A 16,569-nucleotide genomic window follows, 5' to 3' on the forward strand; every position below is an offset into this window, starting at 1 on the left:
TCAACGGTCAAAGCCAATCCATTTTTATGTGCTCTGCGCGCAGTGAAGTGCGTACTAAGCGTTCTGTGCATCAATGTATACGCAGTCGGTTTCAAAAAGGGTGGTCGATATGTAACCGTTAGTAGGGCTACCATAGTACTATGATCTGGAACTAGATATCTAACATTAGTATGAAGTATTTCCATCATGATGTGATTTTAGTGGAATTTGGTTATCGACATTGGATAGAGTCTGAGAACATGATACAAAACATGCCAATGCCCCGCCTTGACCAAAAGATTGTGCGGTCTGTCTATCTTGTCGTCGGGGATATGTTCCGCGGAGACTAACCAGTTAACGTTACAGTGTAACACTGTTAAAATAGGCCTACGTCTGGCTTCACAAACAAAAGTAAAAAAAAAAAAATGCTAAAAGAAAGACTTCTCCGGACAGATGGATTTTTCTGTCTAACGCCAACGGTTAATGTTAGCTCAAATACTGTACTGCATCAAAATTAAAAGGTAACATTAAACATAAACCCTAACGTTAAAAAGAATGACAAGAATTATGATCTAATCAAATCACGATTTATAAAGACTTGTAACGTTAAAGTTGTGATTGATTCAATTCAATCACATCATGTTTCAAAGTTTACGATTGAATGCAAATCCATCTTATAAAAAAGTTATGATTGAAATTAAGACGGAGAACTGCAATCAATCAATCACACTATCACAGGCTGCGATTGATTGCAGCTTTCAAGAGATTTGTGATTGATACACAACTGAACTGTCGACTAGTGACTGGAACTACTCAGCTAGCTGGATCTGGACCGACAGCAGCGAGAACGGCGTGCATGTGTCTCGCACCGCTGCAGGCCGTTGTACATGTCTCCGTTCTCCTTCTTCCTTGAGTCCTTGGTTGTTGCTGCGACTGAAACTAGGTTCACCGCCTTGGTTTCGCCTGTACACAGTACGCTACTTGTCGTGTGTAACTGTAAGCCCTGTTTTGTCGAGAAAATCCCGTTTCTGAAACATTTTTCCCGATTGCATTACTTTATTATTTGAATCAAATACATTGAAATACTCAAACGTATAACACTATCTTGTCGTCGGGGATATGTTCCGCGGAGACTAACCAGTTAACGTTACAGTGTAACACTGTTAAAATAGGCCTACGTCTGGCTTCACAAACAAAAGTAAAAAAAAAAAAAAATGCTAAAAGAAAGACTTCTCCAGACAGATGGATTTTTCTGTCTAACGCCAACGGTTAATGTTAGCTCAAATACTGTACTGCATCAAAATTAAAAGGTAACATTAAACATAAACCCTAACGTTAAAAAGAATGACAAGAATTATGATCTAAGGTTAGGCCTAATCAAATCACGATTTATAAAGACTTGTAACGTTAAAGTTGTGATTGATTCAATTCAATCACATCATGTTTCAAAGTTTACGATTGAATGCAAATCCATCTTATAAAAAAGTTATGATTGAAATTAAGACGGAGAACTGCAATCAATCAATCACACTATCACAGGCTGCGATTGATTGCAGCTTTCAAGAGATTTGTGATTGATACACAACTGAACTGTCGACTAGTGACTGGAACTACTCAGCTAGCTGGATCTGGACCGACAGCAGCGAGAACGGCGTGCATGTGTCTCGCACCGCTGCAGGCCGTTGTACATGTCTCCGTTCTCCTTCTTCCTTGAGTCCTTGGTTGTTGCTGCGACTGAAACTAGGTTCACCGCCTTGGTTTCGCCTGTACACAGTACGCTACTTGTCGTGTGTAACTGTAAGCCCTGTTTTGTCGAGAAAATCCCGTTTCTGAAACATTTTTCCCGATTGCATTACTTTATTATTTGAATCAAATACATTGAAATACTCAAACGTATAACACTATTTTGTCGTCGGGGATATGTTCCGCGGAGACTAACCAGTTAACGTTACAGTGTAACACTGTTAAAATAGGCCTACGTCTGGCTTCACAAACAAAAGTAAAAAAAAAAAAAATGCTAAAAGAAAGACTTCTCCAGACAGATGGATTTTTCTGTCTAACGCCAACGGTTAATGTTAGCTCAAATACTGTACTGCATCAAAATTAAAAGGTAACATTAAACATAAACCCTAACGTTAAAAAGAATGACAAGAATTATGATCTAAGGTTAGGCCTAATCAAATCACGATTTATAAAGACTTGTAACGTTAAAGTTGTGATTGATTCAATTCAATCACATCATGTTTCAAAGTTTACGATTGAATGCAAATCCATCTTATAAAAAAGTTATGATTGAAATTAAGACGGAGAACTGCAATCAATCAATCACACTATCACAGGCTGCGATTGATTGCAGCTTTCAAGAGATTTGTGATTGATACACAACTGAACTGTCGACTAGTGACTGGAACTACTCAGCTAGCTGGATCTGGACCGACAGCAGCGAGAACGGCGTGCATGTGTCTCGCACCGCCGCAGGCCGTTGTACACGTCTCCGTTCTCCTTCTTCCTTGAGTCCTTGGTTGTTGCTGCGACTGAAACTGGGTTCACCGCCTTGCCCTTGGTTTCGCCTGTACACAGTACGCTACTTGTCATGTGTAACTGTAAGCCCTGTTTTGTCGAGAAAATCCCGTTTCTGAAACATTTTTCCCGATTGCATTACTTTATTATTTGAATCAAATACATTGAAATACTCAAACGTATAACACATTGTTGCAACTTACCAAATTGATGTTGAATGCATGCTTTTTCCACTGTATAACGACGTCGATCGCGAAGAATTTTTTCAATGTTTGGCATGCACACAAGGGAGAAAACAACGGTTCATTTCACGCGCTGCCAAAAATATCGATAATCGCATTGGATCAGCTGGGGCCAATGAGAATGAAGATCTTCGGTCACATGATCAATTGACCTTTTTTGTCGAAGTTCTCCGAGTCCTTCCGATATTCGCCGGCATGCGTGACCCCTGGCAAGAATTCAGACATCGCCATGTTTAGCAGGGTGGCAAGAACGTGTTTTTCGGCTGTAAAAGCCGCCAAAACACAATATTCACATTCAGTCTTAACACAGACGAGTAGAACATGGCTACCTACCGCAACATGTAACAGTAAGTGGACGAATTTGTTTAAATTTGTGTGTATCATGTCACTTAACTTTATGGATCGGGAGCACTGCCGGCAAGATAGTGTGAGAGATGTGCCGCATGCATGCATTCGTATGGGGATCAGTAGGCCTTCATGTGTTGCATGGCAATCTGTTGGCAGACGTGCCCGCCCGTTGCGTACAGCTCAGTGTGTGGTGCGACCGGACCTGTTAATAAGAGCTGAACTTCAGCTGTGAAATTTACCATTTTTAAATAAAGTTTACCAGAATTTTGCTGCTAGTATCCTTTTGTACTTGTTCGTCAATTGATCTCCAAACATGCACAAACGTCAAACTCATCCAACAGAGTGGCAACAGCCACGAATTTGCATCTGACTCGTCTGAGTGAGCTCCAATACAAGTCCAATGAAATGGAATTTTCACCGTTTAATGTTAGACACTTTTACACATGTCACAATTTGTCGATTGCAGCTAGTTCGCTCTGCGATAACCAAGTTGCACAGAGGCAGTTGTCGGTGCATCAAGGTATAAATGACGAAATGTGTTCATGGCATGGCAGCGAGTGCACAAGTGCAGCGTTTGATTGGAATGTAGTGATTTCAAAGCGACCAGAGCAAGTTCTTCTGTTCTATGGTATCTTTAAAAAGATTTTTTTTTTTTTTTTTTGGGGGGGGGGGGGGGGGGGGCTTTCTCTCGGCTAGTACCGAGTCGCGGTAGCGATTGAGGTTTGGGCTGTTCATGTTGTGTGTGTGCATGTGTGTGTGAGGGTGTGTTTGTATACAAATGAAAGACGATTGTGAAAAAAAAATTGTTATAAGACAAGGGTAAAAGAATAGGTTCTATAAAGTGAAAGGTCAGGATAGGTGGGGGAAAAGAAAATGAAAGGAGGGATACTAAAATATTAAACCTGGAAAAATGAAACGGAAGGTTTACAAAATGGAAAGTACATTTGAAATAAAAATGAAAAATAATGGAAGGAAAGGAAGAAGAGAAACTTATATTTATAAAGAAAAGTAAGGAAGAGATGAATATGTTTGAAAAGAAAAGAGAAAAGCAAAGAAATAAAGATTGAAAATATGAAAATGAAAATGGAATGAGAGATGAATCAAAACTGGATGATAGCAAAAATGGAAAAGAAGAAAAAGAATTAATGAAGGTTAAAAATGAAAGAAAAGGATTCATTAGAAGGAAACATAAGATATTGGAGAGGAAAGAAAGGACAGGTAGATGGAGTCAAAGATAACCCATGAAGGCAGAAAATAAAGATTGAATAAGAAAGTGAGTAAATCAGATGAGAGGAAACTCAAAAGAAATGATTAATGGGAAGGAAAGGGAAAGCTAGATAGGAATACCTGCAAATAAAAGAAGAAAAGATAGAAAAGAAAGAGAGATACGTGTAAGGATGTATATACTGTAAAATGAGGAATTGTCACATGCATGCAAAAGTTCTTGTCTTCACTATATACATTAAATCCCAGTGGCAGTTTTTGAAAATTTCATGCCTGGAAAAAACTCCATCGGCTCCAATTCATGCCGCGAATATATCATGTTTTACAGTAAGTGGCAGCACACATGCACACACATGTGCTCAGCTGCTGGAAATTTAGACATTTTTATGAAATTTGCATCATGTGGAAAACGTGGTCCTGAGGAAAATACAAAGAGAAGATATCAAACAGACATGTTGCTGTGACTCTAGCATTAAAAGCAGTTAGGCCTTTTTTTTTTTCTTTTTTTTTTTGAAAGTCATTGATTTTCTTCAATTGTCGCATGTCTCGGTTGAAAACTTGGGAAGTTCATCTTTACAGGATGACATCGACTTGTAACTAAATCAGAGTGACAAAAAGAAGAGGAAAAAAATCCAAGTCATGCTGATCTGAAAAATACTGTGATTGTCTGTTTACAAAGTTACATCTCGATGTGAAAGGTGTTACAGAACATGAAATGAAGAGTAAAGAAATAGTTCACATGAAGCTGGCCCAGAGAGAAATTTTGAATGTAGTGAATAAATTTGAAGTGTAGCAGAGGTTTGCAAAATACATACGTACTGGTGTCAGAAGAAACAGAATGATGATGTGCTACGCTGCAGCTTTGTTAATTCAAGGCAATAAGCTCCTTCATGATCCAGCACTTTGTTTGAGCATACAAGGTCAAGTATTGCAAAATGTATGCCTGCATGTGTGGCTCTGTAAAGGTTGAAATTACTGTGTTCATTATTCATTTACATTTATATTGGGATTATGTGTGATGTGAATATGTGACTTCATGGTCTTTGTTTTTTTCTTTTCATCTCATGCAAAGAACACTGGGGCTGTAGCAGAAACCAACTATTTTCTAGCATTTTTGACGATGCTAGGGTGTTCTGGTGGTGTATGACCGCTGCAAGATGACACTAGTTCATTTAGGGTAGCAAGAAATACCTGCAATTTCCCAACTGTGCCACTACAAACAAACAAACTAACTAGCAACAGCCAAAAACAAACAACCAAACACCCCCCCCCCCCTCCAAAAAAAAAAAACAAAAAAAAAAAACAAAACAAAACAAAACACAAACAAACCACAAACAAACAGGAGTAATTACATGAGTGGTTTCATGGCAATTCGTGTATTGCTTGCATGTTACAGGAAGAACATATGCTGCTGAGCCCAAGGCAGCGGCATCATCTCCCAGGGGAAGAGTCGTTGCTGTCATTGGTGCTGTGGTCGACGTCCAGTTCGATGATGATCTCCCTCCCATCCTCAATGCCCTGGAAGTCCAGGGCAGGACAAGCAGATTAGTTCTCGAAGTTGCACAGCATCTTGGTAAGCGAGCGAGAAGTGTTCTGTTATTCAAACAGAAAATCCAAACCAGTGTAATGGTTAGTTCGTATTTTTCCCCCTGTTTCTGAAGCCATTACTAAACCTTGCTCTACGGCGCAATGTCTGTTTTGATACATCTGTTGTAAATTTTTAGTGTGTCTACCCTCATTGCTTAAATGTATTTTGAAGTCGCGAGTTCCGAAGTCATAGAATCACGTTGACTAATAACATTGTATGATTATGTGTACAAGGGTGGATTTAGAGACTGCTGAGTTGATTACTGGCTTGCATCCTTGAACTTTAATAAAAGTGTTTGAATTATCTCCTTGTTGATGCGAACTTTTAATGACTTCTGTAATTATGTTAGAAGATAGAATAAGCCAGTGATATGTTTTGTGTCTTCCTTCATCATCAGATCTATCTTTCTGTTTGTCCTTTTCCTGTTCTAAAGATTTTTGGGAAGTTGTTGTTGATAGTGTGGTTTTGACAATATTTTTGGAAGCGAGAAATTGGTAAGATCTTGAATCTTTCTCTTCATCTCCAGGTGAGAGCACAGTGAGGACCATTGCCATGGACGGTACCGAGGGTCTGGTCCGAGGCCAGGCTTGCGTCGATACAGGCAGCCCCATCAGCATCCCCGTCGGCCCCGAGACGCTGGGACGCATCATCAACGTCATTGGTGAACCCATTGACGAGAGAGGACCAATCCCAACAGAGAGGTGCTTCCATATTCTTGGCATACATGACATGATATCAGTAGCATTCATGTAGCTCCAGCTGATAACATGACAGAGCCCTAGAAAGGGATTTTGTCTCTTTTTATGCCTCCGCCACAAAGTGGTGCCGGAGGCATTATGTTTTTGGGTTGTCCGTCCGTCCGTCTGTACGTCCGTACGTCCGAACGTACGTCCGTCCGCTTTCGTTTACGCGATAACTTGAGTAATATTTACTGGAATTTTACCAAACTTGGTCCAAGTATGAAGTATGATGGGGCAATTATTTGATTAGATTTTGGGTGAAATCGGCTGAAGGTCAAAGGTCAAGGTCAAATCATGAAATTGTATCCGTTTACGCGATAACTCAAGACTGGATGGAGCAAATTTCACCAAACTTTGTTGGAGGATGATGTATGATGGGACAATTACTTGATTAGTTTTTCAGTGAAATCGGACAGAGGTCAAAGGTCAAAGATCAAGGTCAAATCCTAAAATTTATCTGTTTACGTGATAACTCAAAACTGGATGAAGCAGCTTTCACCAAACTTGGTCCAAGGATGATGTATGATGGGACAATTAGTTGAGTAGATTTTAGTGACATTGGCAAGAGGTCAAAGGTCAAGGTCAAATGCTTCAAATGTTGCAATTTCCCCCATATCTATGCAGTGCCCGAAGGTATTTTCGTGAAACTTGGTGTGGACATGTACTACTGCGTAAAGATTCTCCAGAGAGAGTTTCATGTCATAAGGTCAAAGGTGAAAAGGTCAAAGGTTAGGTGAAAATGTTGCAATATTACTTTTCTCTCAAATGCTTCAATGTATCTTCGTGGAACTTGGTACATATGCATGTACTGTCTGGCAGGGATTATCTAGGGAATTTAGGGGTCATGGGTCAATAGTCAGGGATCAAAGGTCAAGGTCAACTCCTCAAAATTTTACTATTTCCCTCATATACTAGTATATGCAATGCTTGCATTATTAGTTTCAAAACTTAATACATGCATTACCTAATGGAGATTCTCCGGGAAATTTCCAGCCAGAAGGTCAAAGGTTAAGGGTCAAAGGCCAGGTTTCAATGCCCCCCCCCCCCCAAAAAAAAAAAAAAAAAAAAAAAAATCTATTTTGTACCGTCATCACACTCTTTCTTCGTACCTTGGAAATTACTCATTGCATAAACTTTCCCAAAATTCCCCAAATATGTGTACCTGCACTCTTAGAAAATTATAGCAAACCCAGTTCAAGACATTTCTGACAAACCTGTCATTTCAATATTTTGCCAGTTATGTGAAACTGTGATGGATCACACATTGTGAAGACATTGTACTATACGCCTATTGGGAGAATCATGCATTATGGCGGAGGCATCAGTCGCCATAGCGACATTTCTAGTTTTCCCCTCTCTCTTCCTGTTGAAATTGATTACAGTAGACTGAAAGGCTGATGACATAAATTGATACGTGGGGTTCAAGACTTAATATGAAATGGTCATGGGTCATGCAGGCTTTTTCATGTTGTCAGCAACAAACTTGTAGATATTTTGTATTTAGACAGTAGTTTACATATATTTTTGAAGTCTAGGTATCTTACAAGTCTGATCATCTATCTGAAAAAAAAAAAAAAAAATGGAATACAGTAACATGACTTTAAAGAATGTTCGTGCCCCAACCCCCCCCCCCCAAAAAAAAAGAGAGATGTATGTATATGATGTCTTCAGGGGGCACTTCAATGAAAGACAAAGACAAATAATTGTGAATTGTATTGTTCTTAGTTTCTGTACAATGTAATTTATACTGTAAAACATATTTTCGCGGCGTGAAATTTCCGCAAATTGGAGCCGACAGCCTTATTCGCAGCATGAAATTTTAGAGTTGCCTCTAACATTCAATGCATATAGTGTAGACTAGATTTTCGCGTGCATTTTAATTTTGCAAAACTCGGCTCTTGCGAAATTAAAATGCACGCAAGCATTCCTTGTTCTACAGTAATCTGAAAATGCTTAGTGTTTTCTTTTAGTGGTGTAAAATGGGAATGTTCATGCAATGTGAAATTAATAGGTGGCTGTATATCAAATATCAGGTTTAGTAGACTGGAGAAACAATGTGGTCACCTTCCTTCATCTTGTGTTTATTTTAATAATCACAGGAGAGCAGCTATCCACGCAGAAGCCCCAGAGTTTGTTGAGATGAGTGTAGCACAGGAAATCCTCGTCACGGGAATCAAGGTCGTCGATTTACTCGCCCCCTACGCCAAGGGAGGAAAGATCGGTGAGTATTTTCAGACTTGACGTCTTTATCTCTGATGGAAAATGGTATTCTATGCATAATCTATGTTTGTGAGTTGTGTTTTCATGTTGTTCAGCCACCTGTGCATTATTATTTTGCCATGATGTGTTAGAAGCCTAGAAATTTTCAGTGAAACTAGATACAATCTTCTAAAACTATAAGTGAGGAGATTTGGGGGTGGTGAGACAAGAGTTGGAATATATGAGGTAGATGCTTATGGCCTGATGAGCACATGCAAAATCAGTATTCATGGAGTGCTATAGTATAACTTGCAATTCATTCTTTACTGCCAGGGCTCTTCGGTGGCGCTGGAGTCGGAAAGACTGTACTGATCATGGAACTGATCAACAATGTGGCTAAGGCCCATGGAGGTTACTCCGTGTTTGCTGGTGTTGGCGAGCGAACCCGCGAGGGCAACGATCTGTACCACGAGATGATTGAAGGAGGTGTCATCTCCCTCAAGGATGACACATCAAAGGTAGATTATGGTTGGCCCTTGATAGTTATTTCATCATGTCGGATATCACAGATGTTGTCAATAAAGAGTGGAGAGAAGCAGTGCATTCCAGTGTGGGGAAATAGTACAGTGCACTCCCCTTATAAGGAACACAGTTACAACAAGATTCTGGTTGCAACAAAATAAAAATTCAGGCCGCAACATTATCTGCTCTATGCACTTTGATTGTTTCTTTGTTCGGGTATAATGGAATTTCGATATAACAAAAGAAAACTGTGAGATGTTGGAATGAATTTGTTGAACAGTGTAATTCCCAAATCTTTTCCACCGATGAACAAATGTTTCACTCTCATTGTGGTCAAAAAACAAAATGTTGATCGCCAAGTAGAGCAAATTGCAGAAGGGCTTATTAGCGCTTAGGAAATTTTGCATGTTCTCTGTTTTGGATTTAGAGTAAGCACAACATGCTGATCTTTTCCCATCTTCTATTCATCACAGGGCATAAATTATGCTCCCTTTACTTAATACCTAGAAAAGTATTGGAGTGAATGTTGCATGGGTGAAGAATACATGAAACTATTCCTCACTTGCACAGTGTGATGCTGTGTGTACATGCATGTACTGTATGTATTTACAAAGGAATTTATGTGTCCCCTTATAGGTGGCGCTTGTGTACGGTCAGATGAACGAGCCCCCCGGTGCCCGTGCCCGTGTTGCCTTGACCGGACTGACCGTTGCCGAGTACTTCCGTGACCAGGAGGGACAGGATGTGTTGCTCTTCATTGACAACATCTTCCGCTTCACCCAGGCTGGTTCAGAGGTCAGTGTCCTTGTATGAAGATATTCACCATGTCGTGGGCTCAATCCCTGTGGATATTGCACTAGGCACAACTTATTTACAATGTCTCTTTTCTTCACCTTGGAGCAGATGAGGATTCAGATGATGTTAAAGATAATAAAAAGTTTTGGTACCTCAAAAGTTTCCCTGAATTTCCTTTTCTTAGTTTGTGTTTCAGGTTAAAGTACCTTTCATATAACTAACACTGTGAGACTTACTCGCCCCAAAGTGCTCTCTTGTCTTAGTAATCATGCAATTAACTGCGACCAGCAGCCCCATACGCATAGCGACCAGCAGCCCCATACGCATAGCGTAATCGGGCTTCGCATTGTAGCATTCAGGATCACGACAGATTTAGTATCGCGGGTACATGTCAAGTTAAAATCCCAAAATTTCTTCAGTTTGAAGACTTACCAATTAAGTTGAAGTATTGAAAACAGGCTTAGGGCAACGTTTGGTTCTGCCAATAGTCCCTTTCTGTTCGAATTGATGACTGAATGTGACTCGGTCGAGAGGACCTTGGGAGAACTACGTATACTGAATACTACAGCCAGTGCATGAGAACACATCACATGCATGCACACAGATTTCAAATCCATGAACGGTAAGATGTTCTTATGTGCTATACTTATCAGAATCTCCATAATTCAGCACAATAACTGATCACCAGTCGCTCGTAAGTTGTTCGTAACTTTACGAGCAGCTTTATGAAACACCCCCCTGGGGACTCGTCCTCAATGGGTTAAAAAAGAATACATAATAATAATGATAATAAAGCTTGACCCAATTGTCCACTGAACATTTCCGAAACCAGAAGTTGTTGAGGTTACTGTTAATTACCCAAGTTCATCTTTTCATACTGTGTGTATGTAGGTGTCTGCCCTGCTGGGTCGTATCCCCTCTGCCGTGGGTTACCAGCCCACTCTGGCCACTGACATGGGTACCATGCAGGAACGTATCACTACCACCAAGAAGGGATCCATCACATCTGTGCAGGTGAGTTGACATTTATGACAACTAGACCATTGCTGTATACAAAGAGAATCTGGCCAACTCGGTTTTCGGCTTATGAGTTGTAAAGCCTGTGATTGGTCAAAACTGGTCCCGTGATCTTTGTGGAGCCATGTCGTTACCAAAGTGCGCTCATACGCAGTGCCCATTGTTCACCATCCCTTACTTGGCTTGCTTTCATTATTCCATGTGAGCGTATGTGCTAACCATTTGGTTGCATTTTATTCAAGAAGAGTTCCATTTTACTAAGTACTTCCATAGATACCTACAAGTGAGCAAAACTTTAGTTTGAATGAATACGCAGTACCCGCTAGTGTATAAGAACAGTCAATGGCTGGCGGATGGAAGCTTGTCGGTCTAGTGGACTTGACATCTGTCTGGTAATCAGGAGGTTATGGGTCCCACCAGAGTATGTATTCCCATGATATACATGTATATCGTGGCTGTTACTCTAAACACTGAATAATTCATGTGGACTTGTGTTGATATGGACAATTTGTTGATCAGTTGCAATAAATGCTGTGGCCAGTTTGCATTGGAGTCATGATTTCTTTTTTTTTCTTTTTCAAGACAAGCAGTGATATTTTTTCTTGTGCTGTCTACTCTACATAAGCTGAATTCACATCTGCTGTATTTCTTATGTGAGTTGAAGCCAATTGGCAGACTAGAAGTATGAAAAATTATTTTCTTTCTGCCACCTCCACCAGGCCATCTATGTGCCCGCTGACGATCTGACTGATCCTGCTCCAGCCACCACCTTCGCTCACTTGGACGCCACCACCGTGCTGTCCCGTGGTATTGCTGAGCTGGGAATCTACCCCGCTGTCGACCCTCTTGACTCTACCTCCCGTATCATGGACCCCAACGTGGTCGGAGAGCGCCATTATGCCATCGCTCGTGGTGTGCAGAAGATCTTGCAGGTACCGACGTTTACAAGTTTTGAGGACCCCAAGCCCCCCCAGTGATTAATGAATTTTTTTTCATAGAGGTCCATTTGTAGCAGAAGTGCTGTACAAGAATTCAATACCTACACTTGACTTTCCTGTGGAATTGAATCTTCTGTATTTGGATTGTACATAGAAACGTGTAAGAACATCATAGAAGATTGGATTGTTTTCTTTTGAGGTACTATGTAGTAGTAGAAAAAATAGAGTAAGATTAGCACTGCTGGCGTGATCAGGCCTTGAAAAGCCTGAAGTGCACAACCATGTGAGAAGTGAGGCTAAATGAATGAAGGTTAGCATGGTGAAAAATATTCTTCAGAACCGCCTGCCTAATCCATCACTTCTCCCACTGTGCTCCCTTTCCCCTCTACAGGACAACAAGACCCTGCAGGACATCATTGCCATCCTGGGTATGGACGAGTTGTCCGAGGACGACAAGCTGACTGTGGCCCGCGCCAGGAAGATCCAGCGCTTCCTGTCCCAGCCCTTCCAGGTGGCCGAGGTGTTCACGGGCAGCCCCGGCAAGCTGGTCACCCTGGAGGAGACCATCAAGGGATTCGAGATGATCATCGGTGGTGAGTGATTGACACCCTCCCCTCCTCCTCCTCCTGCTCCAAAGATCATGTAGTGGAGAAGATTTATGTGAAATGAATACTGTATACATTGTGTATTTTGCAAAGTTCTTATTTTTGCAGTTTTTGCTAGTCAGGTGCTCTTCGCAAATTTAATAGGATAAAAGATATTAAATCTGAACTTGACATGAATTTGACAGGCAGGTGTTCATTTCTCAGTTCATTACTGTACTCCACATTTGCAAATTTGATTCACAAAGATTAGACTTGCTAAATATATGATGCATACAGTTAGGTGCTCTGCATATCCTGTGAAGTATATGTGTGTTAATACTCCAAAGTAGACAGAATATATGGGTATGTAGGAGTGAAAGGTATCAGAAAATAACTGTATTTCACTGTTGATTCGCAGGAGATAACATGACCTTTTTATGCCTCTGCCAGAAGTGTTGCCAGAGACATTATTTTCAAGGCTTGAATTGTAATTTGTAGCCAATTGTGATCAACTGAAAATCCCAGGAGCCGATGGGCTATGTGCCAGAAAAGTTGCCATTGCTGTGATTTCTCTCAGTCTTCTTGGAACTCACGAATTACATAGCGTGACTAGTACCGTTCACATGAGTTCGTGATATTGGGGGAAATTTGTAGGGGTGTGACATGATCACAGGATGATGCTAAACATGCTCATCTCATCTGGTGCTGAAAGCAGAAAATGTGTTTCTATTCTTAGTCTGCTTCGTAGGTTAGGTAATGTGTGCCATCAGAATTCACTCAAGCTTGATTTGTTGATGCCGCAATATACTGCTAACTGCAAATGACTAGATTTATAAGAAAAACTGTGCAGTGAAAAGAGCGAGAGAAGTCTTCCTGGTTTTCAAAGGAGAAAATGAAAATGTGTGCACAGTCTTTGTGTGATTGCGGAGCAGTAGTTTCCCAGACCTATTTGTCGGCTTCAAGACATACTCGTCTCTCCTATTTCTTGCAGGTGAGCTGGACCATCTACCCGAGGTCGCTTTCTACATGGTAGGCAACATCGACGAGGTTTCCGAGAAGGCCACCAGGCTAGCCGAAGAACAGTCCTAAGAAAGTCCCCAAGACTCTTAACTATAGCCCCAGGGCACCTGCCTGAAATTTCTCCCTTCATAGACAGTAATTCCGGGCAAGTCTCCCTATCTGCCCTCAGTGTTGGGGCACCAAAGAAGAGAATTTATATTGTGAAATTTATAAGTTATAGTTAGACTTTCTTGATGGGAAAACAAAAAAAAAAAAGATGATGGAAAAGATATTCCAATCCCAAGCCTGTGTTGACTCACTTGTAGTGAAATGCGTTTGCTAATCTGTCACAACCGACTTACAGTTTGTAAATTTGAAAAATGGTGTTCTCTCTTTTCCAGCGTTGGTGCATTTATGTGAACACATGGGTGTCGCACCACAAATTTTGACCATTCGATTATCATGCTGTAGATGTCTGTCACTATTCAATATCCGTCATTCCCAAATGACATATTCACTAACAAACCAAATGTAATGAATTTGCTTTTTGCAAAGCCTTGATATAGGATGACTGTTCCTAATTCATCTGTAGATGAATGTGCAAGGGCAAACCAGTTGTAATGAGACCAGCTCTCACGTTTGAATGTGATTATAACTGTGAACTTGCAGCAGAAATGAGAAAATGTATTAAAAAGCTATTCTTGGTTAGTACACCAAACAGTGAAATAAACCCTAGTGTCATCTTTTGTGCTGCCAATGTCCAAGTCTGCATTTACAGTTCTTTTGTGTGTCTGTTGGCATGTACTTGTGTGTGAGAAATACACCTTCACTGCCCTTTGTTGTGGACTGATAAGGAATGTGTCTGTTATTTTAGTGTAGTTGTGGAGCAGACTCCAATGATTTGAAAGTTGGTCTTGATTTGTGTGTGTGTTTTAGTGTGTTGGATAAGAAAAAGAATGTGTAGAATGTGTGAGACTGAGCTTCACATGAATTTACGTAGGTCCAATGTTTACTGCACTGTTACAAAGGAACACACCACATGCAAGTACGTGTACAGTATGCCGTCTATTAAAGAAGAAAAGAAAACTGAAGAACAGTACAATCACTTTGTTGTAATGAATGTTCATATCGGGGTTTTTAAAACAGTGAAATACAAAGCTTGAGAAGCTTGACTTCACTGTAACAATACTTTTGATATCGGCATTCTTCGTTGTAGTAGTCCACTGTACTTGTGATGTAGGGAGCTTTAGATTTTCGATGCCGACGTTTGAGACGACGATTGGACTGGATCTCCTCTCTTCCCGTGTTGTGTTGCAAAGTAGCTTTAGATTATGTGGAGACACAACCCCATATCGTCTGTTGAGAATGATAAGGGCGTTAAGTTGTCACTAAACCCATAGTGTTCGAGACAACTTAACGCCCTTCTCATTCTCAGCCGACGATATGATCAGTGCATCAAAGTAGCTCTGTGCCACGAGTTGAGCAGACTTAAAAATAACCCAAAATGCGTAGTGAAAAATAGAAAAATAGCTATAAATTTATTTTGATAAGCAATTTTGTGCATGCTCAGAACAGTTATTTTCCTCTACTGAATGTCTGCGTCCTGAAAATCTAAAGCTCCCTATTCTAAACTCCAGCTGGTTAGAAAGAACAGGTTCACACAGACATTTCCTTAACTTTCTTGTGTTGCAAGGAGTCTCCAAAATAACAGACAGCCAATCAGACACCACGATTTTTGCTGACAATTTTTTTTTTTCTTTGTTCACATTCAGTTGATCATTGTACACAGCCGTCAACATCACTTGCCAGTAGAAACAATAAGAGTACACTCAAACAAATGGGTACATTTGTACATGTCTCATAAGGCATTTGGGGTATGAATTTCGGTGGATGGCTTCGCATGTTGGAAAACTTGCATTATTGCATACAGTATATAAAATTTTTATGAATACAGTGTATGGCGAAAGAATACATTCACGATTTGGACGGCATCATTTTATACATGTGTAGGCCATGATATATGCACAAAGTAAGTACATGTACAAGTATTCTATATATTTTCATATATTATATACATTAGTTACAAGCATAAAGATATTTGTGATACACTACACAAAAGTCGAGTTCAGAATGAGTGGATGAATAAATACATGTACACTAGATTTTCTCGTCGACTTCACCTTGCTTGGACGGAAATCACAAGTCTTCCACAAATTCAAGTACAAATGAATATCCGCTGTGATATACAGTATTGCTAATGATTTACAGACGAATTAAATCATTTCTAGAACTTAAGTCTGTGATTTAAAGTAGCAACCACCACATATCAGTGACGGGGAATTTAGGAATTGAGAAAGGTATGTAATTTTGGGTGTAAAATCAATTTGGGGACCATTTAACCCCCCCCCCCCCCCCCCGAAAAAAAAAAGGGGGGGGGGTGTAGAAAAAATGTGGGTCAAATTCGTAAGAACTATGATGTGATGTGGGCTGGTCAATGGTTTATTTTATATGTAGTGTTGGGGACTTGCTGCTGTTGCTGAAATAAGGACATTAATGGCCACAGAATATATTGACATATCAAAGGAGTTTCAAATACATGTATTTTGTATACCGAAGGAAATGCAGCAGAGGTCAGTATACCTGGGCACTGTGTTTCACAAACATCCATAATAGGTCATACTGCTGCCTGACTTAAACAAGTGAATATAACACATGAAGCTCATAAATGTCTACTCTGTATTATATATGAGTCTTGTACTCAAATACAACTGATGGAAAATGTACAGTAAATTGTTTACATTTGTGAAGAACGATCAATTTCCTGCCACTTACTCAATGAACATGCACAGAGAGGTTGTAAAGATTCCTGTGCAT

The 16,569-nt window shown here is 40.2% G+C and overlaps 2 protein-coding genes across 4 annotated transcripts in view; one reads left to right on the plus strand and one right to left on the minus strand.

Annotated features, from left to right (window-relative positions):
- LOC140243685 (rac GTPase-activating protein 1-like) overlaps window positions 1-2,774 on the minus strand; it is a 36,822-nt gene extending 34,048 nt beyond the window's left edge. For all 3 annotated transcript variants that reach the window (XM_072323347.1, XM_072323349.1, XM_072323348.1), the window contains exon 1: window positions 2,703-2,774. The gene's annotated coding sequence lies outside the window, so the exon portion shown is untranslated. The remainder of the gene's footprint in view (window positions 1-2,702) is intronic.
- Window positions 2,775-2,926: 152 nt separating this feature from the next.
- LOC140244123 (ATP synthase subunit beta, mitochondrial) lies at window positions 2,927-14,452 on the plus strand. Its single transcript, XM_072323768.1, has 10 exons — window positions 2,927-3,088; window positions 5,710-5,886; window positions 6,428-6,602; window positions 8,741-8,862; window positions 9,174-9,358; window positions 9,999-10,157; window positions 11,049-11,171; window positions 11,894-12,106; window positions 12,504-12,705; window positions 13,688-14,452. The coding sequence occupies exons 1-10, from the start codon at window positions 2,971-2,973 to the stop codon at window positions 13,783-13,785; spliced, it is 1,572 nt and encodes a 523-aa protein (XP_072179869.1). The 5' UTR covers window positions 2,927-2,970; the 3' UTR covers window positions 13,786-14,452.
- The last annotated feature ends 2,117 nt before the right edge of the window (window positions 14,453-16,569 follow it).

This window comes from Diadema setosum, chromosome 20 (genome assembly GCF_964275005.1).
Source record: "Diadema setosum chromosome 20, eeDiaSeto1, whole genome shotgun sequence".
Classification (NCBI taxonomy): domain Eukaryota; kingdom Metazoa; phylum Echinodermata; class Echinoidea; order Diadematoida; family Diadematidae; genus Diadema; species Diadema setosum.